Source organism: Lutra lutra, chromosome 5 (genome assembly GCF_902655055.1).
Source record: "Lutra lutra chromosome 5, mLutLut1.2, whole genome shotgun sequence".
Taxonomy (NCBI): Eukaryota; Metazoa; Chordata; class Mammalia; order Carnivora; family Mustelidae; genus Lutra; species Lutra lutra.
In genome coordinates this window covers 76,963,825-76,989,491 of record NC_062282.1, presented here as the reverse complement: position 1 = coordinate 76,989,491, position 25,667 = coordinate 76,963,825, and the positions used below count along the sequence as shown (strand labels likewise).

At 37.2% G+C, this 25,667-nt stretch overlaps 2 protein-coding genes across 12 annotated transcripts in view; one reads left to right on the top strand and one right to left on the bottom strand.

Annotated features, from left to right (window-relative positions):
* Window positions 1-18,470, top strand: part of FAM13B (family with sequence similarity 13 member B) — an 87,673-nt gene extending 69,203 nt beyond the window's left edge. For 5 of the 7 annotated variants that reach the window (XM_047729670.1, XM_047729668.1, XM_047729671.1 and 2 more), the window contains 11 exons: window positions 626-691; window positions 2,125-2,335; window positions 3,697-3,826; window positions 4,429-4,510; window positions 6,460-6,689; window positions 8,647-8,730; window positions 8,952-9,047; window positions 12,664-12,747; window positions 12,828-12,991; window positions 14,464-14,565; window positions 16,110-18,470. In XM_047729670.1, coding sequence (XP_047585626.1) covers window positions 626-691; window positions 2,125-2,335; window positions 3,697-3,826; window positions 4,429-4,510; window positions 6,460-6,689; window positions 8,647-8,730; window positions 8,952-9,047; window positions 12,664-12,747; window positions 12,828-12,991; window positions 14,464-14,565; window positions 16,110-16,233 — 1,373 coding nt within the window. In that variant the 3' untranslated portion in view covers window positions 16,234-18,470. The remainder of the gene's footprint in view (window positions 1-625; window positions 692-2,124; window positions 2,336-3,696; window positions 3,827-4,428; window positions 4,511-6,459; window positions 6,690-8,646; window positions 8,731-8,951; window positions 9,048-12,663; window positions 12,748-12,827; window positions 12,992-14,463; window positions 14,566-16,109) is intronic. The other 2 variants (XM_047729672.1, XM_047729674.1) reach the window with 1 other exon arrangement.
* PKD2L2 (polycystin 2 like 2, transient receptor potential cation channel) overlaps window positions 16,551-25,667 on the bottom strand; it is a 43,883-nt gene continuing 34,766 nt past the window's right edge. For 4 of the 5 annotated variants that reach the window (XM_047729675.1, XM_047729679.1, XM_047729678.1 and 1 more), the window contains 3 exons: window positions 20,275-20,387; window positions 19,742-19,849; window positions 16,735-16,848 (listed from right to left, as the gene is read on the bottom strand). In XM_047729675.1, coding sequence (XP_047585631.1) covers window positions 19,753-19,849; window positions 20,275-20,387 — 210 coding nt within the window. In that variant the 3' untranslated portion in view covers window positions 16,735-16,848; window positions 19,742-19,752. Of the gene's footprint in view, window positions 16,661-16,734; window positions 16,849-19,741; window positions 19,850-20,274; window positions 20,388-25,667 lie in introns of those variants that run through there. The other variant, XM_047729676.1, reaches the window with a different exon arrangement.

The window sequence follows — 25,667 nt, the reverse complement described above, 5'->3', positions numbered from 1 at the left end:
ACCTTGTTTGATGTGACTCTTAAAAGAGAAGTGGGGTCACTCCAAATGGAAGCCCACCTCCCTCTTCCTTGGTGTGTGGGTTTTGTGTTTTGTATTGCTCAAGGGACGGACAGCAGGATACAGTTGCCAAGCAGGTAGCACATGGCCACCAGTGGTATGAATTTGCAGCAGCTGGTCAAAAACTTTTGGCTTTTAATACAAGTAGACAATAGCTTTCCTTCAGATTCTCTCCTGCTAAAACTCTTGAAAGAAATGCAAGTAGGATCTTTCCAAAGAGCAAAAAACTAAGGGAGGTATTTTTCTGTCAAATCAATTAAATTGAAACGTTTCAAACAGTTCTTGGTTAAGAGTTTCCATTTCTTCAGTTTTATGTTTGAGTTTTAATAAAACAGCACTACTTTGATTTTTTTTGCCTTGCTTGCTGAAATGGAAATATATGTTTGTGTTTGTTTTTAAAGTTTGGTTAGTAGTAATTTCTTTGAACAAAGTTTTTGATCAGAATGCCTAACTGGTTTTAGGGAAATGTTTTGGTATCTTTGGCTTTGTGTTAGTTATGTGTATGGTTTGTTCTGACTGTGCTGTGTGTTCACTTTAGTATTTTTTGCCATTTTTTCCATTTTATTAGCGTCATGCCCTATCACTTTTCCCCTCATTGATTTCAAAACAATGCATCTGCAGAGAGATGGGGAGGGTAAGTATGGTTAACCATAGTTTAGTTTTTTTGCCTTTTGATGGTTCACTTTGTTTGCCTTTTTATGAGCCCTTCTCCTGCTGTCCCCATATATTAGGAAAACGGTTCTGGGTTAAAAATGATACCCAGATATAATTGTTTTTGTTACTTCCCTCTTAAAACAGGTGATTTCTCACAAAATGCTTATTACCAGTTATTTGCTGGGAAGCAGGTACAAGGGTTGCTTTGAAAATCACTTTATTGCTGGGTTTATTGTGGGATTGCACGCTTTGTACCCAATTTTTAGTTATCAGATTGATCGGGGCTTTAAAAACTCACTAAATTATCTTACTACCCTGGAAAAATTATGTAGTGCTTTCAGTTGCTAATATAAACTTAAATTTCTAAAGTAGCAATCTTTTCCTATTGTGTGAAGAAAAAGAAAATACCAGTCTTGATTTTTGACACTGTCAAACCATCTTTGCATCCAAAAATACTTAAAAACTCACTTTTGCTATTGTTAATAAGATGTCATACATCAAAGTTTTAAGAGTCTCATCCTCTACCTACTGAGCTAGCCGAGCACATACATCAAAGTTTTAAATTGTAGTTAAAAATAAAGTTAATATGTAGATGGAAAAGTATTTCCCCTTTTTGGATTCCAGTGATACTTGTATTTTTGTATTTGGAGTATATTTGTGGATTGTATATGTTCTATATGTAATCAAACCTTAACATGGGCACAGATATCAAATAAATTGACGTGGGTTCATTTGAGAACATACAGGATAGCTCCAGTAAGATAAATGTGCTTAAGATCTAGCGCTGTTAAATTTTGTTCTGATAATACTGTTGAGTGTTTAATTACTCAGATATATAGTGAACATAGAAAATCCTGTAATAGAAAATACCAAACACAATTTAATGTTCGGGGCCGGGTGCTGTCAGGTGAGTAAGCTGCTCATTTGGAAATGTTAAGAATTCTTTTGGGGTCAGAGAGCCCCATTTGGTGTGTTGTGAGTAGCGTGGGGAATAGCTTCCTTCCAGTTTTAAGATAGTCGCTTGACAGGGAGTGATTCACCTGGCAGCTCTTGAAGACGGTTTTGTGTTTATTGTTTATAAAACAGCACTTGAAAAATAATATCTAATATAACTTTAAGAGCTTGACAGTGTCCTTTCTTGCTTTGTGACTGGGTTCACAAATTTAAGGTATAACTTCTATGGGAAAATGGAACTCTGAGCAAAAGAAAAAAAGCACAGAAAATTAGAAACTATAGTAGGCTTTATGAAGATCCTGTATCCCTTGTTTTTTTTTTTTAAAGTATATAATAAATATCACATGAGACACCACATAATGATATGATTTAAAGAAAATATATCTGATAGTTGTGTGACTTTTTTTTCCATGCAGAACCAAGAGACCCATGGTACCATTCTTTGTGTTTGTTTTACAGAGCCATTTCCTGCTTTTAAGTCTTGGCAGGAAGACTCTGAGTCTGGAGAAGCTCAGCTCTCTCCACAAGCTGGAAGAATGAATCATCACCCCCTGGAAGAGGACTGTCCTCCAGTATTATCACATCGTAGTTTAGATTTTGGGCAAAGCCAGCGTTTCCTACATGATCCAGAAACATTGGATTCCTCATCTAAGGCACTTTCTTTTACTAGGTACATTATTTTTATATACTTAGGAGAGGCGATTCTTATGTCACCAGATCCTTTGCAAGATTTAATCATTCAGACTTACAATTCAAAGCTTTTCCCCCTCTATCATGAAAAATGTTATTGTAATTTTTTGGTGGGGGCTCATAAATTCTGAGTTCATGAGGTGTAGGGGTTTGCTTTCTATTAGACTTTCCACACAGTATACATAATTATTTTTTCACCTATTACTGAAATACAGAACTCTGGAAGGGAAGCAGCAAGTGGAACTCACCAATTCCTCATGTTTATATTGCCCAGATTTTAAATTGATTCTGAATGTCAAAACCTTTCCTTTGCAAATTTTTTTTTTTTTTTTTTTAAGATTTTATTTACTTGACAGCAAGAGAGGGAACACAAGCAGGTTGAATGGAAGTGGGAGAAGCAGGCTCCCTTCAGAGCAGGGGAGCCTGACGTGGGGCTCTATCCCAGGACTCTGGGATCATGACCTGACCCAAAGGCAGGCAGCCATCCAGGCGCCCCTTTCCTTTGTAATTTGAATACGAAACAGATTCTAAGCTGGGCATCTTTGTTTCATTTCTGCCTTTGTCTAAACAACTTTTGAGGGATTATATATTGTTTTCAGCAGTACTTGTGTTAGCTAATGGTGTGGTCTCTAAAATTATAGTGTAAGGTTTTGTTTTAGGTTTGGGTTTTTGTTTCTTTTTTTCACTACCTGTCCTTTAGTTTTAATTTTTACTTTAAAGATTTGCTTCTTGGGGCGCCTGGGTGGCTCAGTGGGTTAAAGCCTCTGCCTTCGGCTCAGGTCATGATCCCAGCGTCCTGGGATCGAGCCCCACATCGGGCTCTCTGCTCAGCAGTGAACCTGCTTCCTCCTCTCTCTCTCTGCCTGCCTCGCTGCCTACCTGTGATCTCTATCTGTCAAATAAATAAATAAAATCTTAAAAAAAAAAAAATAAAATAAGGGGCGCCTGGGTGGCTCAGTGGGTTAAAGATTTGCTTCTTGGAAATGGCGTGATGTTATATCAGGGTGATAAGAGTCATAGTGTTGATAACTTGAAAAAAATTTTTTTAACCAGGTAACTTTTTTTTTTTTTTATATAATTGACATACAATATTCTCTTACTTTCAGGGTGCCTTTCTAGCTCAGTCAGTAGAGTGGGTGACTTTTGATCTCAGGGTTGTAGGTTCAAGCCCCACTATGGGTATAGATAAAACTAAAAAACAAAATTTTAAAAAATTGTTTTGGTTTTAGGTGTACATCATAGTAATATGATAGTTTTGTACATTGAAATGAACCCCATCATAGATCTAGCTACCGTCTGTAATAACTTGAAATTTTAACTAACACTCTTATTTTAATTCAGGATTCGAAGATCATCCTTCAGTTCAAAAGATGAAAAAAGAGAAGACAGAACACCGTATCAGTTGGTCAAGAAACTTCAGAAAAAAATTAGACAATTTGAGGAACAGTTTGAAAGGGAAAGAAATAGCAAGGTAAATTTATAGAATTGTCCAGGGTTTGGCAAATACATTGGAACTAGGAAGAGGTTCTTTGGAGAGCATTAGTCCATCTCTTCCCTTAGATAATGAAGTTGAGGTATGCAGAGAAATAGTGATCATGTAGATCTGAGATTATATAGATCCTTAGCTGCCTCATTTCCAGGCCAGTATTCTTACCAGTGGATCTTTATATTTTAATCGGCAAAAAGCTTGTATAATTTTTAAAGGAAATACTTTACATTAACAAATCATGTTAATGCTATTTCTGCTTCCTCAAAAACCACAAATAGCAAGGGGTGATGGGAGAGGGAAGGCATGGGAGGGAGGGGGACAGATATTTAATAATTGGAATATATGAAGTAGAAAAAATCTTATACTTTGAGTCAGAAGACCTATCTCCAAATCTGGCTTTCATCAGTTGCTAGATTCTGCTCTGAGAGAGCTTTACTTGATATTCTGTTCTGTCTACTTCATATAAGGTAAGATGAAATAAGGATTGAATGAATTGTCTGCTGTGGGAACTGTAATGTATTACTTGGGCATCGGTTAACAGTTATCGCTTACCACAGAGGTGTCCATGTTCCTTAATTTTTTAGCCCTCCTACAGTGATATTGCAGCCAATCCAAAGGTATTAAAATGGATGACAGAGCTTACCAAACTGCGGAAGCAAATTAAAGGTAGAAAATATATCATTTTTATAATATGTTTGCTTTAAACAGATTTTTTTATTCTCATTATTACATGAAAATTGTATGAATAATTCTGTGACATGAATTAATAGTGAGAGTTATATTCTATGAGAATTATGGTTATAATTTTTGATGATTTTTAAATCTGAGACACTATTTGGCAAAAATAAAAGTTTCCTTTTGTTCTTTTATTAGTTATGGCCAGAGTTGAAGTACTCTATTCTTATATATGCCTTTCTGGTGTTTCTCTTAGTCTTTTGAAAAGTGCCCTAGATTGTATATTCATAGGTGATATTAAAAAGTTTATCTGGAAAAACAGTTCAAATATTAAGCAGTTTTGGTTTTGGTAGGTATTTCATTAAGAATTTTTGATAGGTATTTACGACTGTCACAATAAACTGTTTATACTACAGAGACTAAAATTTGTAAGTCTTCTTTAAAGAACAACTAGGTCTGTGTTCCTGGGTATTGGCCCAATATAGCAGCTGCTAAGTTATATTTACTTTATGGGTGTTTAATCAGCATGCTTTTTAGTATTTGTTAATACTTACAAAATTATCTGTACCAACTATGGGTTTATAACGTGGAGCATCACATTTTGGTCTATTCATTTGAATTTATTCTAATTTTTACTATTATTAAGCACCAAGTACTTGTAGACATCTGAGTCTATGTTGCTGGATAAGACCGTTATTTGTCCCTATGGTCATTGAGTTCACATCCTTGGGTTAAAATAAGTTTCCTTACCTCTTTAGAATTTTCCCCTATAATTATATTCAGCATTTCCTTGTTTAATTACAATTTCCAACTGTCTGTGAAAATTATTACCTTGAATGTGTTACCGATGGGTGTATTAAATTGACAAGCATTAGTCTCTTAACTAATTTTCCAATTTTCTTCCCCTTTTATTGTCTCACAGTTCATTCTCTATGTAGCAGCCAGAATTATCTTTTAAAAAACTCTCTTAACTATCATCAGAGCCCTCAATGAACTTCCTTTTTAACTTAGAATAAATCCTTACAATGGAGAGAAGTAGTGATCATGTAGGTCTGAGGTTATATAGATCCTTAGCTGCCTCATTTCCTTGCCTACTGTGCCCTTAGTCCATTTTATCACATTCCACTCTCATTTTCTGTTCCTTAAACATGCCATGCTTCAGGGCCTCTGGACTGGCTATTGCTTCAGCTGGGGAGGAATGCTCTTCCCCTAAGTCTTCTATGCTCCATTAGCTGCTGTTTCTTCCATGTTTACCTAGGATGTCCCTATCTCAAAAAGTCCTTTTTCAGTCCATTAAATATAGTTGCTGTTCCCTAAAGTACATTGCTTTTAGCACTGTGACAACATCCTGTGTTCTCTTCTTTTTTTTTTTTTTTTTTTTTAAGATTTTTTATTTATTTGTCAGAGAGAGAGGAGAGTGAGTGAGCACAGGCAGACAGAATGGCAGGCAGAGGCAGAGGGAGAAGCAGGCTCCCCGCCAAGCAAGGAGCCCGATGTGGGACTCGATCCCAGGACGCTGGGATCATGACCCGAGCTGAAGGCAGCTGCTTAACCAACTGAGCCACCCAGGCGTCCCCTGTGTTCTCTTCTTTATAGCACTTGGCATTCTTTGAAATTATTTTGTTTTTTGGTTTTTGTTTTTATTTCCTTGAATATATGCTCCATGAGAACAGGGACGATGTCTGTTTGTTTACTACTGTACCACCAATGCTTACCAGAAAATCTCACTTTATGGTAAGGCTTTCTATGAATTACCGTTAAAAGAATGAATGGAATAGCTTGCCACATACAGAATTTCAGTATTTCATGTAACCTTGAAATACCAGAGCCTGTGTGCTGTTAATGTCTACTTTCTTGTTGTATATCTTGCTTATTACTCTTTGCATCTTTAACAAAATCATTATTACTGATCTGTGTGTCCTCTTGCTTCTGAAATGTAGATGCAAAACACAAAAGCTCTGATGGAGAATTTGTACCTCAGACACGCCCACGTAGTAACACTCTTCCAAAAAGCTTTGGCTCGTCTCTGTACCATGAAGATGAAGAGAATGAAGATGAATCCAGGGTCATTCAGAAGGAGAAGAAGCCATCTAAGGAAGCAACACTTGAACTTATTCTGAAAAGACTGAAAGAAAAACGTGTTGAACGGTGTCTTCCGGAAGATATCAAAGTAATCTTGAGCTATGCTTTTTACCCAGACTAGCCTTTAGAATCCCTGAAAAGAAGTACCCCAGTGGCATAGAGATTGTAGGTAGTCTTACTGGCCTGAGTCTGCTCCCCAAGTTTGTAGGTAAACAACATGTTTTTATCTGCACACCAGAAATGACCAGACTTTCTGGGAGTGAATCACAGTAGTAAAACTAAAGGGCACCTGGCTGGCTCAGTTGGTAGAGCATGCAACTCTTGATCTTGGTGTTAGGAGTTCTGAGCCCCACATTGGGTGTACACATTACTTAGAAATAAAATCTTAAAAAAAAAAAAAAAATGTAAAACCGAAAAAGCTAGAATCCTGATCTGTTCATTTTTACTGGGACAGTTGGCAAAATGAGTGTATAAAGAGCCTAAACATAACTGAGCTTGAATCTCGGCCTTGTGTCTTGATACTTACAGGTATTGTGCTGTTAGCTTTTGCCAGGCTCTGACTCATATTATTTGCATTCTGCCCCTGAGTCCCTTCAACTGTCTAATGACTTAAAGGGATATGATTATGTCCATTAAAATACTAAGACAGTATGGTTGTTGTGAGGATTGAATAAATGAATATTTTTGAAAAACCATTACTCAGAGCCCATGCCTAGGGGAGTCCTGGTCAAAAGCATTTGGCAACCCACTTTATTTATTAAATGAGGTCTGCTGGGAGAGTACGGAGATGGTCTCATGTGAACTTTTGTCTAGGCAGTGATGAACCCTGATGCTCATTCCTGCCTTGACAACAGAGTATACCTCTTTCATGACTTAAATATTGGATTGTTTGTCTCCCTTGAACAGGGCTGGATTAGAAATTTTGATCACTCCCTTCCCTCAGCTTTTTTATTTTTCAGTTTTGTGTCAGATCAACCAACCTCCTTTCCCCTCTCTCCACCCCTTTTTCTAGAAATGATTTTGATTGGATTAGCTTTATTCAGATACTTTGTCCTAGGTTTAAGGTGCAAGCTTGACGTTGAAATCATAGTGTTTTACAGTTTACCCCTAGCTGTCCTCTACTGGATTTACATAATCTAAAGTTATATTTGTTACAGGAAGATATCATCCAGTGATTTTTTTTTAACCTCTGTTCTACTCTGCTGAGAAACAGGGCAGTATCATCTAATCCTAGGAATGAGAGTTTATTTGGTCTAGAATCCAAAGGGTATTCTGTGGAACATTGGTTCATTGGGATGTTAAAAGGTGGCCAGTGAAACAAAGTGGGAAGGTTCTTTGGGCAAATAAAGTTGGGATGTCCTTCCTCCTCTTTAATTTAGAGTACTAAAAGGTAGGAGGTGAGTATTGCACTGTAAAGAAAGCGTCATAGGAAGGGAAAATGAGCTCATAGATTAGAAGTCTAGGTCACACATTGGCAGTGTTGTACTTTTTCAGGATCTTTCCATTATACTGCTGTCAGATTTTTTTTTTTTTTTAAAGATTTTATTTATTTACCTGACAGAGAGAGATCACAAGTAGACAGAGAGGCAGGCAGAGAGAGAGGGAAGCAGGCTCCCCGCTGAGCAGAGAGCCCGATGCGGGACTCGATCCCAGGACCCTGAGATCATGACCTGAGCCGAAGGCAGCGGCTTAACCCACTGAGCCACCCAGGCGCCCCAGATTTTAATTGTTTAGTAGAAATACTGGTTTATATGACAAAAAGAATTTAAGTAACTTATCCAAGGTTACTAAGCCGGTATTCATAATTTGTTCAGATAAAATAGAAGTAAGCCACCAAAGAGAGTGGATATCTATTTACTGGGAGACCAGATTTTACAAGAGATTGAAAACTACTGTCTGTAAAGGCTGTATTTCTTGTTAGCCTGCGCTGGAGTGGTGATGGGCTGCCCTTTCACCCTAATTCTTTACATTGTGGGATTGAGGAACATAATCATGGTGCCAATGAGAGTGTTTTGTTTTGTTTTGTTTTTTCTTTTAAATTCTAGAAAATGACAAAAGATCATTTGATAGAAGAGAAAACGTCTCTCCAAAAAAGTCTTCTTTACTATGAAAGTCAACATGGAAGGCCGGTAAATGTCTCTTTTGCTAAAAAGATTTGATTTTCTACCCTAACAAAGAGCACAAATTTCTTCAGTGGCCCACATCTTCAGAGCTGCTTTGTAGAGCATTGCTTCCTCCGTTGAGGAGATTGTCTACTTATTTAAAATAACTTCTTAAAATTGGGAGAAAGTCATGTTGCTTAATGTTTAAAATTTCTGATGACTTGGTAATTTTAATTTTTTTACTTTAGGTGACCAGAGAAGAAAGGCACATCGTGAAACCTCTCTATGAGAGATACAGACTTGTAAAACAGATGCTGACAAGAATTAGCATCACTCCTGTTCTTGTGAGTAAAACACACGAAGATTTGTCTAGTTCATTTTACCAAAACTTGTCCTTTGAAAAATATATTGTGTTGGTGTATTGGAAAAATATACAGCTAAGGTAGCAAGAATTGTATTTGTAAGGTGAGGTTACTGCTTTTAAAAGAATAGGCAATTAATCAGTGCCTACCTACCATCTCCCAGGCACTTGTAAAAGTGTTTTATGTATGTCATTAAATGAAGAAGATGTCATTAAATCCTGACAAGTCACAACAGGTAGCAGAAGATAGCCTCAATTCACAGATGATGAAACTGGGACTGAGGAGTGATATGCCCGGGGTCATCTACCTTGTAGAATTAAACAAACAAACAAACAAACAAACATATTTCAGACCCTGGCATAGTTTGTTTCAGTTTAAATTCTTGTGTTTGAAAATACATCAGTTTTATGATGGCTGTCATGAAGATTTAATTGCACAATCTAATAAAATGATTTTTTTTAGTTCATCTTTTTTAATGAAGAAGTATCAAAATAATGCTTTTTTACATTTGTGTACATTGTTAGAGAAAAATGAAAACTCTTAATACTTAGGTGCAAATTAAGTGCTTTCTCCAAATTAACCAGTAGGTAGTAGGACTCTAGATTTCTTTCAGGTTCAAATAGAAAACAGCATGTAGCCCATTCTGAAACATTTTGTAGGAATTAATTTATTGGAACTATGCTTTGCTTAGGCATGCAAGGTCATTTTTTTTTTTTTAAGATTTTATTTACTTATTTGACAGACAAGTAGGCAGAGAGGCAGGCAGAGACAGAGAGAGGATGAAGCAGGCTCCCTGCTGAGCAGAGAGCCCGTTGCGGGGCTTGATCCCAGGACCCCGGGATCATGACCTGAGCTGAAGGCAGAAGCTTTAACCCACTGAGCAACCCAGGTGACCTGGCATGCAAGGTCATTTTTAAATCAATAGCCACTTGCATGGGGATTTCTTTTGGACTTTGACTACCTTATTACTACTCATTGTTAGAAGGTTCACATTGGCCTTCTGAGCATTTTTTATTTAACCCTCAAACAAACATTCCTTTTTAAAATGGCTTTTTTTAATTGGTCATCTCAGCACTATTTGATTTACATATAATCAATTTTTTTTGAGCAAGGAATCCTGTATAGGTTATAGTCTTTGCGCATATGACAATTTATTTAATACGGATTTTATCCTTTGATTACAAGGCATTTTTGTGTCTCATTGACATATTCATAATTCAAATTCAAATAGTCTTTGAATTTTATGAAAATAATTTTGGAACTCCACAGATTTGTTTTTAATAAACTGAAGCTATAGCAAGTATGACTAGATCTTAGAGATGCCTAAGTATGATTATCATACAGAGAAATTTGAGGTATAAAAGTTAAGCCAAGACAGTTTGGTAGGAAAGAATTTTTTCAGCAAATGGGGTTGGTACAGTTGGATATTGATACCCAAAAAAGATGAATGTAGACCTTTATCTGACACAAAATTTAACTCAGAATGGTTCACTGACCTGAATGTAAGAACTGAAACTATAAAACTAATAGGGAATAGAAGAATAAATCTTTGTGACCTTGAATTAGGCAGTGTTTTCTTGCATGTAACACTAAAAACACTGACAAAAATAAATAAATTGGACCTCATCAAAATTAAAAAGTTTTGTGCATCAAAGGACATTTTTTTTTAAAGATTTTATTTATTTATTTGACAGAGAGAGATCACAAGTAGACGGAGAGGCAGGCAGAGCGAGAGAGAGAGAGAGAGGGAAGCAGGCTCCCCGCTGAGCCGAGAGCCCGATGCGGGACTCGATCCCAGGACCCTGAGATCATGACCTGAGCCGAAGGCAGCGGCTTAACCCACTGAGCCACCCAGGCGCCCTCAAAGGACATTTTTGAAAGTGGAAAGACAGCTTATAGAATGGGAGAAAATGTTTGCATATCATGTATCTGATAAGGGACTGGTATCTAGAGTATATAAAGAACTCTTTCAGTTCAATAATAAAAAGATTAATAACCCAGTTAAAAATGGGGGAGGGGTCCTGGGTGGCTCAGTTGGTTAAGCACCTGACTCTTGATTTCAACTCAGGTTATGATCTCAGGGTCCTGGGATTGAACCCCACTTGAGGCTCTGCACTTAGCTTCGGGATTCTCTCTCCTGCTCTGCCTCTCCTCCACTTGCTCACTTGTGCTTTCTCTCTAAAAAAATATTTTTGAAAAAAATTGGGCAAAGGATTTGATACACATTTCTCCAGAGAAGATATATAAATGGCCATTAAATACATGAAAAGAAGATCAACATCATTAGTTATTAGGAAATGCAAATAAATCCACATTCAGATACCACTTTATACCCACTAGGATAGCTTTTTTTTTTTTTTTTTTTTTTTTAAAGATTTTATTTATTTATTTGAGAGAGAGACAGTGAGAGAGAGCATGAGCAAGGAGAAGGTCAAAGGGAGAAGCAGACTCCCCATGGAGCTGGGAGCCCGATGCGGGACTCGATCCTGGGACTCCAGGATCATGACCTGAGCTGAAGGCAGTCGTCCAACCAACTGAGCCACCCAGGCGTCCCCCCACTAGGATAGCTTTAATGAGAAAAGATAACAGTGTTGACAGGATGTGGAGAAATTGGAATGCTTACATTATGCACTGCTGGTGAATGTAAAATGGTGCACCCACTTTGATAAACAGTTTGACATTTCCTCAAAGAATTAAACAGGGTTATCATCTGACCTAGCAGTTCTCCTCCTTGTTTTATGCTTGAGAGAATTGAAAACATGTCTACATGAAAACTTGCATACAAATATTCATAGCAGCATCCTTCATAATGGCTAAAATGTAGAAAAAAATGAAATGTGCAGCAACTGATGAATAAACAAAATGTGGTATATCCGTATAATGGATTATTAGCCATAAAGGAATGAAAGTACTAATAACATGCTACAACATGGGTAAATTTTAAAAACATTATGCTGAGCGAGAGAAGCAAAATACAGAAGGCCACATGCTTTATGATTCCGTTTATGTGAAATAGCTAGAATAGGCCAGCCCATTGAGACAGAGTAGATAAGTGTTGGCCACAGGATAGGGGGAGAGGGCAAATGAGTTAATAACTAATAAGTACAGAGTTCTTTTGGGACGATGAGCTATTTTGGAATTAGAGGTGATTTTTAAAAAAATGTTCACAATGTTCTTTGTGAATATTTAAAAACCACTGAATTGGACGCTTAAAAGGAGTGAATTTAATGGTATGTGGATTATATCTCAGTGAAGCTGTTACTTTTTTAAACGGAGCTTAAAGGTGTCCTGAGACCAAAAAAGTTGACGGCTCTTTAAAAAGGAAAATGTTCTGAATAAAATTACATGTAATACTTTCCTATTTTTTATTTATTGAATGAGATCTTTTAGGCTATCCAGACATTAATGATAATTTAGTATTTGTGTGCATACATAACAAGAAGACATCACAAAAATGAATATACTAAGGAATTCCTAAAAAAATATAAATTGTTTGGTTAAGATTTTGAATATAAAGTTTAGTATCTGTTCGATACAGAATGAAGCTTTCTTTGAATGCTTTAAATGTTTAAAGTAGAAACCATGTTGATTGTTACAGGGATCTCCATCTTCCAAGCGAAGGGGTCAGATGTTACAACCAATCATAGAAGGAGAAACTGCCCATTTTTTTGAAGAAATCAAGGTAATCCTTAAATCATTCACTGATATCTTTCTTAAAAAGTTGAGTGTCATGGCCTGTTTATCTGTTTGATATCTTTTTAGGAAGAAGAAGAAGATGGTGTTACCCTGTCCTCTGAGCTAACTGATATCCTGAAAACTGCTGTACAGGCACAATCTTCATTGGAAAACTCTGAATCTGATGTTGAAGAAAATCAAGAAAAACTTGCTCTGGATCTCCGATTGTCAAGTACTCGAGCAGCTTCTATGTATGTATGGTGGTTTGTGATTTTTTAAAAAAATCTATTTGTATAAAGAAATTTACATGCCAAGAAATTCAGTGTTAAGTAATCAGGCACTTGGAGGGAATTAATGTGTGCTCAAGAGATATGCCTCTTTCTTTTAAAAGGTATGGTATATAACTGTCATCATTCACATTTTCTTTATTAAACATTAGTGTGTTTTAAAAATTTTAAAGAAACTGGGGCATCTGGATTGCTCAGTTGGTTAAGCGACTGCCTTCAGCTCAGGTCATGATCCCAGGATCCTGAGATCGAGCCCCACATCGGGCTCCCAGCTCATTGGAGAGCCTGCTTCTCCTTCTCCCTCTGCCTGCCCCTCTGCCTACTTGTGCTCTCTCTCGGTCAAATAAATAAATAAATAAAATCTTTAAAAAAAAAAAAGAAAGAAAGAAAGAAAGAAACTAAAATCTGACATTTGTTTCATAATAGAATGCTGGAACCAGCGGAGAGTTACCTTTATTCTCTATCATCTTCTCTCCCTGATAATGGTGTATGACAGTGGTCTTCAGCCCTGGCTTCACTTTTTTTTAAAATTAAAGTATAATTAACGTATAATGCTTATATTAGTTTCAGGTATACAGCATTGTTGACTGAACAATTCTGTTAACTTGGTGGTCACCACAAAAAGTGTAGTCACATACAATGTTACTGCAGTGTTATTGACTATGTTCTCTGTGCTGCACTTTCATCTCTGTGACTTACTTATAACTGGAAGTTTGTGCCTCCTAATCCCTTTCACCTATTTTACCTAACCCCAGCCCAGCTCCGTTCCTCTCAGCCACCCAGTGTGTTCCCTGTATTCATGAAACTGTTATCGTTTGTTTTGTTTTCTGAATTCCACATATAAGTGAAATCATAGGGAATTTTTCTAGCTCTGGCTTAAATCATTTCACTTTATACCCTCTAGGTTCCTCCTTGTTAGAAATGGCAAGATTTCATTCTTTTTTTATGGCCAAGTAATATTCCGTGTGTGTGTGGGCGTGCATACACATACCACATCTTCTTTATCCATTCATCTTTTGATGGACACTTGGGCTGCTTCCATATCTTGGCTGTTGTAAATAATGATGCAGTAAACGTAGGGGTACATTCATCTTTTCGAGTTAATGTTTTTGTTTTCCTTGGGTAAATACCCAGTAGTGGAAATACTGGATCATGCAGTATTTGTTTTTAATTTTTTGAGCAGCCTCATATTGTTTTCCATAGTAGCCTTGGTTTCACTTTAAGATCACCTGGGAAAAAAATCCCCCCCACCCCTCCAATATTGATGTAGAGCCCTACCTGCAGCTATTCCTACATTTAGTTGGTCTGGGCTGTAGATTAGGCATTGGGATATTCTAAATGCTCCCCACTGACTTTAGTTTGCAGCCAGGGTTTGAACCCCTGCTAAGAATCACAGTGTTCTTTGAATAATGTTTTTTTTCCCATTTAAATTTTAGGCCTGAGTTACTGGAACAACTTTGGAAAGCCAGAGCTGAAAAAAAGAAACTACGCAAAACATTACGGGAATTTGAAGAAGCGTTTTATCAACAGAATGGAAGGTTTGTTGAACATCATAAAAATTGAGTCGTCTTTCTCCTTGAACTTATAGGTGCCCATATGCTACATTAAAGGGATGTATAGGAATAGAAGTGAATTGTGCATATAAGGATATTACCATTGAAAATAAAAGTAAAAAACATACCTTTTTACTTTGAAGTTCTGCTATTAATGGCAAGAAGTCAGAGATAGAGTAAGCAACATCTGATAGAATATTTCAGATGTCCTAGGAGGCTTGGTTGAATGGCCGTTACATTGTGTTTTTGAAGTCTACATTCTCACCTTTTTGAAGTATTTGTGAATTAAGATTTTTTCCTTTTACTTTTATTTTTTGTTCTTTTTAAAGATTTATTTATTTATTTTAGAAAGAGAGAGAAGGGGGAGGGGCAGAGGGAGAGAGAGAGAATCTCAAGCAGATTCCAAGCAGGCTCTCTGCTGAGCATGGAGCCCAAGGTGGGGCTTGATCTCACGAACCTGAGGTCACGACCTGAGCCAAAATCAAGAGTTAGATGATTAACCAACTGAACCACCCAGGCGCCCCTGTTTTTCCTTTTAGAAAGGGTCCTATAACATGACTGGTATTCTCACAGCTAGTGTGGATTCTTAGACAGAGACCGTTGCTGCTTAGGCTGCATGTTGGGCCATTCCAGGCTTCCCTTTTTTAAGATGTATAACAGGGTGGTAATCAACAGTGGGCTTCTAAAATATAGTATGGCATGTGCTTTTTTCTAACTTGGGCATAGCTGACCCAGTGGAACTCTTTTGAAAAAGGAAGAAAAACAGGGACGTCTGGGTGGCTCAGTCGGTTGAGCGGCTGCCTTCGGCTCAGGTCGGGATCCTAGGGTTCTGGGTTTGAGTTCTGCATCGGGCTTTCTGCTCAGCAGGGAGCCTGCTTCTCTCACTCTGCCTGCTGCTCCCTCTGCTTGTGCTCTTTCTCTCTCTGTCAAATAAATAAAGTCTTAAAAAAAAAGGCTTTTTTTTTTTTTAAAGGGAGAATAAATTCTAATTCAGATGGTGGCCAGAAATGAGCATTCTCTTAGACCTCAGAAAAGTTTTTCCGTGTATGTAACTAGGTAGTCTTACCAAGCCAGTAGCTATGTTAAAAATTCCAAAATTTACTTAGAGAGTCTTCTATATAGTTGGCAAAAACGGTTAAAAAAAAAATCTAAGTGTAAGAATGCATTTTTCAAGGACCTTCTAAATGTACAAAATGACTGGCTGTAGTCCTCTGCCACTTAATATACACTCAGTGACCTGACAGAGTCTAGCAGTGTGTATCTTACTAAAATATTTGGTTACTTCCTAGTTCTCTGCAATGATCATTGTTAAGTTTAGCATTATTTAATCTGTCAATAGAGAAATTCATCAAAAACAGAAGTATTTTAGGAATATTCCTTGCAGATGGGGGGAGCTAGTTCTTTCTTGCAGAGGAATTTTTTTATTTGAATTTACATTTGGTAACATTGTCTCTAACATTAGGATAACTTCTGGGACTTTATTTTTCAGATGATTTCTAGAATATTACAGATTTTACTTTCTACCCTAGGAATGCCCAGAAAGAAGATCGTGTTCCAGTGCTTGAGGAGTACAAGGAGTACAAGAAAATTAAAGCCAAACTCAGGCTTCTTGAAGTTCTTATCAGCAAACAAGATTCTTCAAAATCCATATAAAAATATGCTCCTTGAAAACACCATAAAAATCAGTTGTATTCCCTGAAGCTATCATCGTGTGTTGGCTGGTACTTGAGTTCATTTTGTCAGGCACTCCGAGAGTATCATTTTGTACTTGGTTGTGGTGCCACTAGAGAAAGATGGGAGGGTAAGTAGACCCTCTCTAGGGAGCGTGGTGTTCCATATTAACCACAGACTGTTCTCTCCACCTTTAGCAAACATCCAGTTTTCTTCATTGTTTTGTAGTACTACAAATACACCCTGTTAGCAAAAGACTAGTACTTTATTCTTTCAACTTCAAGAACTTTGGAGATACGAGCTTTTTGTTATCACCAACTTTATTTTTATTATTTTTTTAATTACTGAAGAAAATTGAGAGGAACATCTTCACATTGAATTCTTCGGTTGCCTTTTTCTTACAGAATGACTGAAAATTTGAAAGAAAAGCCTATAAATGTGCACATATGCAACTATGTCCTATGTTTTCTTAGAAAACCAAAATCAACTGAAATTTCAAGTCCTACTGTGGAACACATTTCTGTTTAATTTCCAAAGTGACACTTTCTCACAGGTAGTATGTTAGCAAAATTTTGCAATTCAGTGGTCACACAGCTCCTGGATGAAGATAACAGAGGGCAGACCAAAAAGTGACCTTGTTTAATAGTATAGTGAAAACACACACCACACATCCTACACAGAACTGAATCATATCACATGCTGCCTACGGGACATAAGTTTCTGTTTGTTTCCTCAGTTACTGTTTATTAGCTGGTGATGATGTGATTTGTCTGGATCAGATCCTGTATTTTTTTCCCCCTACCCACCTCCAGATAATGTGAGAAAATAGCCATGTCTATGTAGGAACACGGATGGTGCTCAGATTTGTGTGTTCAATTAGATGGGCCTAAGTTGACGAAAGAATCATTATGCCTGAATTAAATCTTTTCTTCACAAGGGCTATACCACTGCATTTGTACGTGTACCTTCTGGGGGTTGCATCTTTTTTCCTTTTTTAATCAGAAAAATCTGTAAAGAAAACACCCTCTGACAGGAGCCCTTTTGCTCAGTCACATGCTGTTTAAAGCAGTTCTGTAGTGGTATGCCCCTTGTCATATACTCTTAAGCTTATCTTTTTTTTCTTTGGCTTTGCATGGCTTTTCTTCAAGTACTCTTCTGGTATCATTCTGCTAATCATTTTCACAGATTGGTGACTTTATTTGAGCTAAGAATATAGTCAATAACAGCATATTCTGGTCAGGCTTAATGTAAGTGTTAATTTTTTTCCTGGTGCTTTTTTGGATTGATGAGTGTCTCACTTTGTGCCCATGTTTTGCATGCATTGACTCATGCATGGTTTTCTTAACTAGCTGATATTAACAGTTCCATATAAAAATGGGGACTTCTGTGACATTCTTTAATCAAGTGAGGGAAGCATGAACCTCAGACTTCTGGCACTCTTACATAGTAAGCACATGAAGTAGCTTGATAATAAGTAGTGTGTCTAGGATTTCACATTTCATCTGTGTGTGCAATGCCTTTTTTGGGGGAGGGGAGGGAATGTTCATTGGTGGTGAACATGTAGTTGGGGAATAAAGCACTAAATCCAGCCCTTTTCTTGTGGTTTCCTTTTGATACAGCTAGGTTATTCATAATGTGTACCTAGAAAAAATGAAATTGAAAATGCCAAAAGAAGTATCACTTTGATTTGAATCCAGCATGCAGTGTGCATTTAATTTCTTTCAGTCTTTAGAAGGGAGTATATCCAAACATCGAATTTAATGTGCACTGTATATTGTTTTATATGAATGTTTTATATACCACATGCAAAAATGTCCATATGCACTATTTAAATGTTTTAAATAATATATTCCTTCTTTATAATGCTAAATCTATATGAGTACCATATTTTTATAAGTCAGTGGCCTGACTGGTTTCATTTTAGAATTAACAGCTGCTTCATGGTGTTGGTTATTCACTGTTCATGTTTGGCTGCAGGTAGAATAGATCCAAGTGGCATGGCAGCACTTACATGCTATGTGACAGTATTGTGTGTCATAGTTAAGCAGTAGGTGGTAGAATTAGGCAGTTTGTGATAGTTTTACGTTGGTACAAGTAAAAACTATATCTATATACAAGTAATATATAGATATATATGACCACCAATATAATTGCATTGCTGTGTCTGGCACTTCATTGTATAGACTTTTGTAATAAAAGAACCTGAACCAAGTCATGTAGATGTTTTTTGTTTTGTCTTCACTAGATGTTAAAAAGACCTTAAGTTTTTCCTTGCCTTAATGTTCTTAGGCTTTGTTTGAGTTACCTCAGCGAGGGACCATATTGGGGGACGACAGGGTTGCTAAACCACTTGACTGGCTACAGCTCTGGGGATTGGTAAGACAAGGAAAGGCTATGTTGTTGATTGCCGTGTGGAAATCTAGGGAGAAGATATGCAGGGAGAACAGCCAGCATTTCTTGTTGCAGTGAATTACCCTACTGAGCAAACTTAAGGTACGGTTTTCTCAGAGAAGAGGCTGGCCTGAGGGAGGGGGTAGATTTAACATCTATTGAGCATCAATTTGGAAGTTGAGTACTATGGTCAGATGATGTTTGGGCTAAGAGAACATACGGCTCTTCTAGGAGGGCTTGTGTAACCCACTGAAGAAATTAAGAGAGTTCCTTCACACAACTTGCCAACCACCCAGACAGGGCTTTTTGCAGTACCCTCATTCCTCCCTCTTATACATTAAGTTGACTTCTCATAACCCTGATACTCCTACCTTGCTCTTTATTTTTCAGAGTATATTTTGCTTTTTAGAGTGGTTGAGGAAAACTTTTAAAAAACTTCAAATGAGTTCCTTTAGGAACTTTCTGGATGAATTTCCAGTTTGAAAATACTAGTGAAATATTTGTAGATGATTGGTCTTCTACATTTTAGCTTTTTCTAGGTGACCTCAAACTGGGAAGAATGAAGGTAAGATTCTTTTATTTGGGGTCTTACATTAATGGTTTTCCAAAATCCTAAGTATTTATTAATTTATCTGTAGCCAGAAGAAGTTAGAACCTGATATGTGATGAAAAAAATCAACAGTTTCTATATTCTAGGTAACACTGGGAAAACTGTCTTTACCTACTTAGTCACCTATTAATTAGAGATCTTCCCCATGAACCATAAGCAGCAGCATTTTGTACTTTATCTTCACATTGCTAGAATTTAATGAATCTAATAAAATCCTTCATGTCTAACTGTGTGTATACTCTGGACAAAGTGCTGTAATATACATGGCTTGTATGGTAGGTCCCATTCAGGGGTACTTAATTTCTAGAAATCTTCTGAGATTATCATAGACTCTGATGATAGTTTGCTGATAGGTGGTGTAGTGCTTTTTAAAATGTACCTATAATGGGGACATGTTTAGTAAATAGCACAAGGATAAATTTTTGTTAGAAATTCTCAATGATCCAAAAAAAAAAAAAAAAGCTCAGTGATCATATCCGAGGTTCTCACCTCCACTTCTCTCAAGCTGGTAGAGTTGAAATCTTTCTCATCACTCGGTTTAGTTTTAGACTGACATAGTGTAATTCTTTCTCCAGCTCCACGGCATATAAAAAGAGTCTAGAGAATAATTTAGAAGGAAGCAGAGAATGAGTAACATACCTTTGTGCCTAAAGAGTCAGCAGGTTATTCATGAAGTACTTGGGAGTGGGAGGATAGTATTTCAAGCTTCTAAAACATGCCTAGTGTGGCCAAGTTTGGATCTTTTATTCTAAAATTGGAGAACAGTGTTTGCTATGCATATCAAATATAAGTGGCAGTACCTGTTTGGAGATAATAAGGATAAAAACAATTGGTTTCACTCTCACCTTAAATTTAAATAGAGTCTTGGGCTTTCTGTTTAATTTCAAAGTTAGGTAAAAAGATGAGAAAAGTGGTGCCGTCTCTGTAAGGTCTAGTTTTAGGGGGAAAAAAAAAACGTAACTCATGGTCTCAGTCCCCATATCAGGATATCCCACGGTACCCTGGTTAGAACATATACTTACTCTCGAAATTCCTGTTGAGTGACTGGCTGGTAGTCATCTTGAATTTCTGCAGAATAATACTTTTTCTCAAGCCTCTCTTTCCACTTTTTCATCTGCTTTGCACTTTGAATCTCCTGTCAAGTCAGAGGACAAGCATAGTTGGTACCCAAGCATCATGGCATTGATCATCTTAAACTGGTCTCTCCAGGGCTGTGGTTTTGAGCCCCACTGGAGTTTTGCCCTTCCTCGCTTTAAGATCTGTGCATCAGCAGATTCACTTGAGAGGGCTTGATGTTAGAACTGTTCACCAGAGTTAAGGTTTTTTTTTTAAATTAAATATCATCAGCTTGTTCTCGTTTCACTGCCTCTTCCCCTCTGTCTCTGCAGCTGAATTTCTCATGTTCTCTGTTCTTCACTTGGGTGAAGCTGAGCTGTTCTTTTCTGTACTGCTGTGTAATGAAGCAAATGTATTTCCAAGTATATCTGTGGGTATTTGCCCTCCCAGCTGCTTCAAAGCCAGACCTCTGCAGTCTGTCTATCAGCCCCCAGTCCCCTTTTCAGGATTACTGCATCAATTGTGCACTGTAGTCTGCCCACAGGCCCCAAAATAAGTTCCTCATAACAGAAAATTCTTGTTGCTACATTTGTCTCTGCTTCTAAAGAGTCCTTCCTGTGTTTTGTCCTCACTACCACCCACTTCCCTTTTAGTGTTCAAATAACTTCTGCAACTTCAGGAAAAATGCACTCTTACGTTGTAGAAAATAGGGACAGCACTTAATAAAAAAAAAAAAAAAGGAAAGAGGAGGGGTGCCTGGGTAGCTTAGTCAGTTAAGTGTTTGCCCTTGGCTCAGGTCATGATCCCAGGGTACTGGGATTGAGTCCCACATTGGGCTCCCTTCTCAGCAGGAAGCCTGCTTCGCCCTCTGCCTGCCACTCCTCCAGCTTCTGCTCTCGCTCTTTCTCTCAAATAAATAAATAAATAAATATTAAAAAGAGAGAGAGAGAGACCTTGCACCCAGATATGATCCACAGACTAGTGAATCAGAACCATACTGCCCTGCTTCAGCAATACTGTGAAGTACCAAAGTTGATCCCTTTATAAGGATTCTGATGACTTTGCCCAGAGAGGATGGTGATGCCTAAGTTGGTCCACTGTTTTATTTGATAAATGTGTGCTGTTTTGGTCAGAGAAACTATCAGTGTCTGTCCTGTAAACCAACACAGCAGAAGTAGGAAAGGATGGCTTTCAATCTTCCTAGTTTTATTTTGGCCACATTATAGCATTCATGTTTTGACATAACTCACACTTTTAATGTGGTGTTAAAGTGGTAGAACATGCAACTATTTCTAAATGACCAGGCCTGTTATAATATAGTATGTATGGGTTAAATGGACTGCCTAGTAAACTTGACTCATCCTTTAAAAAAACCATCTCAACCATCACTATGTGAAGCCTGCCTTGATGTCCACAGGAAAGTGGCACCCTTTCTTAAAAGCAAGGTGGCAGTTCTGGGGGCATTTTCTCCCAAGTTTCAAGTTCTAATCACCTCACCTCTTCCCTACAGATGTTTGCTGTCACTTCCTGTTGTCCCTGCATTAATTTAGTGTTCACAGTGGCTGTGCTATTTGGCAGCCAACATCAGAGATAGTATGCTTGCACCAGGGGACATAATAACTAAGAATGTGAGACTACCATCTGGCCATTTGACATTCCTTAGGCTGCTGACCCAGCAAGCAAACAAGTAGGTACTCCCTGAACTGAGTACCAAGGGAAAATTGGTTGCTGCAAAACAGGTGCAGAGAGGGCTAGATGTGGTATCCAGGGAATTCTCTGGGGGATGCCTGTTTTATGTCCTGAAATAAACTTTGTAGTTTAGGGATGCCTGGTTGGTGTAGTCGGTATGAGCATGCAACTCTTGATCTCAGGGTATATGTAGTTTTAAACATTAAGTTCTTAAGGAATTGTGATATCATTAGGAAAGGTCTTAACATCACCCAGAGATAGACACAATTACTGTTGGGATTTTGCTTCTTCCTTTCAGGGGAGAGGATAAAAGTGCCTTCATTTGTATAAAGGATAGTTCTACTTTATTGGATGGAACCATGAAAAATAGTTAATGTCATTTTATGCAAGTTCAAATGTGTATACTAAATAGCCAAAAGGGTCTTCTGGACCTACTATTTAGCTGATTTCTCTCAACTCACAATTTGCCCTTTTATGCTCTATGATGCTAGGTCTCCGGTTTCACAAACCTCTTTCCCCAGACTCTGGCTACTGGCTTGTTAGGTTCTGCCTTAGTGGAGGATGGCAGGGTGAAGGATTTGGGTTTTCATCTCTCAGCATTGTTTCTGCAAATGGTAGTCCTCGCCAGCAGCTGTGGTTGGCACCTGGCTACAGCAGTCCAAGGTCTTTGGGCATATCCAGAACCAGGCTCATCATACTCCCTCAGAAACAGTAGCAGCAGGATTGCGATGGGGATTACCTGCAGAGGTCTGAACAACAGCTCCGTAGGCTCCTCCTACTTTAAGATGAGGTTTAAATAAGTTCACCTTTTGCAACCTTAGCCTTGGGTGTGGTAGCATCTTCCTACAGTATGAGCTGCATCAGTGTTTTTACTTTCTCTGCCTTCCAGTGCCCATATAACCAGTTCCCTATAGTAAATTTTTTCTTTATAAAATCTATAATGTGGGGCATCTGGGTGGCATCTGTCTTCAGCTCAGGTAATGATCTCAGGGTCCTCGGCTCTCTGCTCAGTGGGGTCTGCTTCTCCCTCTCATTCTCCCTTTGTGCTCTCTCTCTCAAAATCTTAAAAAAGAAAAAATAATAAATAAAAAATATATAATGTGTATTCCATTTTCCTGATTAGGTCCTGACTGAAAGTATATATTCATATTTGGTCAAATGTATTTTTGTGTCTTTAAAGGATGCTTTAAATTTCCTTATCTTGGTTTTAAACACACATTCTTTTCTATTTTGTTTTTATTTTATTTTTGCATTTTCTATTATGTTGCTATTACAGAGTATTATAATTTTTAATGAACTGGTTGGTGTTTGCATATATGACATAACTATGTAAATTATTTTTTATTATTGCTTTATTGAATTCTTGTACTTGAATACCTAGGAAACATGCATACCTAGGAAACTTAAAAGAATCATATGTCAAGTAAATGTTGTTTATATCTCTTCTCTCCCAATTCTTACACTTCTAGTTTATTTTTCTTAATTGTTTTTGGCTGATCCCTCCAGTATATCCTTTCTTGTTCCTGACATGTCCAGTGTTCCCCTGTTAAGTAAGGTGCTAGCTTGGGGTGAAATAAATATGTTTTCACCATATCAAGGAAGTGTCCATTGATTTCTGTTTTGTTCTGTTCTGTTTTGTTTTATTTTGTTGTCCCCCTAAGATTGGATGCTCAATCTTATCAAATACCCAGCATCTGTGGAAAATGATCATGCAACTTTCCTTTTGGATCTGTTAATGGAATGAATTATGTTAGTTAGTTGATTACCAATTTTAAACCATTTTTCCAGTCTTTCAACCCTGTTGAATCGTGATATATTATTGTGTTCTGTTAGATTCTGTTGCTAATACTTTATGTAGGATTTCTGATCAAAATTTGGAAGTGATATGTGTTTGTGTGTGTATATATAGTGTATATATAGTTATTTTTATGTGTGTATGTACATACATACACATATATAGTCATTTTACATAATGACTATAGCCATTTTATAAAAGTAATTTGGAGGGTTTCCATTTTTCCTTTTTTTCTGGAACAGTTTAAATAGATTGAAACTCTTTATTCCTTACAAATCTGATAAAATTCCTTTGTGAAGCATTCTGGGCCCAATTTATTTTTCAGGTAGCTCTGATGACTTTATACTACTCTACAGAGTAGATTTGTTTAGCCTTTGTAAATTCTATTCTGGGCTCAGATTTGGTGAATTTATTTTCAGAGAAAAATTACCCACTGCATTCAGTTTTTCAAACGTTATTTGCATAGAGTTATACAAAAAAGTCTCTTAGTGATTTTTTTCCAGGGTACAACATGAAGATTTTGTATATGTAAAAATTGTGAAATGATCACTGTAGTAAGTGTAGTTAATAGTTAACATCCATCACTACACAGTTACAGATTTTTTTCCTGTGATAGGAATTTTTAAGATCTACTCTCTTAGTAACTTTCAAATGTATAATATGGTATTATTAATTGTAATCATGCTGTACATCCATCCCCAGAACTTATTTTATAACTGGAAGTTTGTTCCTTTTGATCACCTTCACCCATTTTACCAACTCCCCACCCCTCCTCCTCTTCAATCACCAGTCTGTTCTCTATGAGTTCAGTTTTTTGTTGTTTGTTGTTTTTAGATTCCACATATGAGATCATACAGTATTTATCTTTCTCTTATTTCACTTAAAATAACGTTCTCCAGATTTATCCATATTGTTGCAAGTGGCCACATTTCCCTTTTTTTAATGGCTGAGTAATATTCCTCTCTATATATCCATTTCTTTATCCATTCATTCATTGATGGACACTTATTTCCATCCCTTGGCTATTCTAAATAATGCTGCAATGAACATGGCTTGGATATCTCTTAGAATTAAGCATTTGTATCCCCTTCAGATAAATACCCAGAAGTGGAATTACTGATAATCGTATGTTCCAATTTTAACTTTTTGAGGAACCTCCGTATTGTTTTCCACAGTGGCTGCACCAGTTTTCATTTCCACCAACAGTGCACAAGAGTTCCCTTTACTCCACATCTTTGACAATACTTGATATCTCTTGTCTTTTTGACGACAGACATTTTGATTAGTGGAGGTGATAGCTCATTGTGGTTTTGATTGACATTTCCCTGGTGATTAGTAATGTTGAGCACCTTTTCATGTACCTGTTGACCATCTCTGTCTTTTTTGGACAAATGTCTATTCAGATCCTCTGTTCATTTTCCAGTTGGATTGTTTTGTTGCGTTACTGAGTTGTATGAGTTCTTTACATATTTTGGATAGCAACTCCTTATCAGATACATAATTTGCAAATATTTTCTTCTATGCAGTAGGTTGCCTTTTCATTTTGTTAATTATCTCCTTTGCTACACAGAAGCTTTTTAACTTGCTGTAGTCTGTTTTGTTTTGCTTTTGTTTTGTTTTTGCTTTTGCTGCCTTTGTTTTTGGTTTCAGATCCAAAAAGTCATCACTGCAACTGATGACAAGGAACTTACTGCCTGTGTTGTCTTCCAAGAGAATTTTATGGTTTTGGGTCTTAATGTTCAAGTCTTTAGTCCATTTTGTGTTAATTTTATGTAAATTTTATGTAAGATATTGGTCCAGTTTTGCTCTTTTGCATGTGGCTCTCTAGTTTCCCCAGCACCATTTATTGAAGAGATTGTCTCTTCCCCAGTGTAA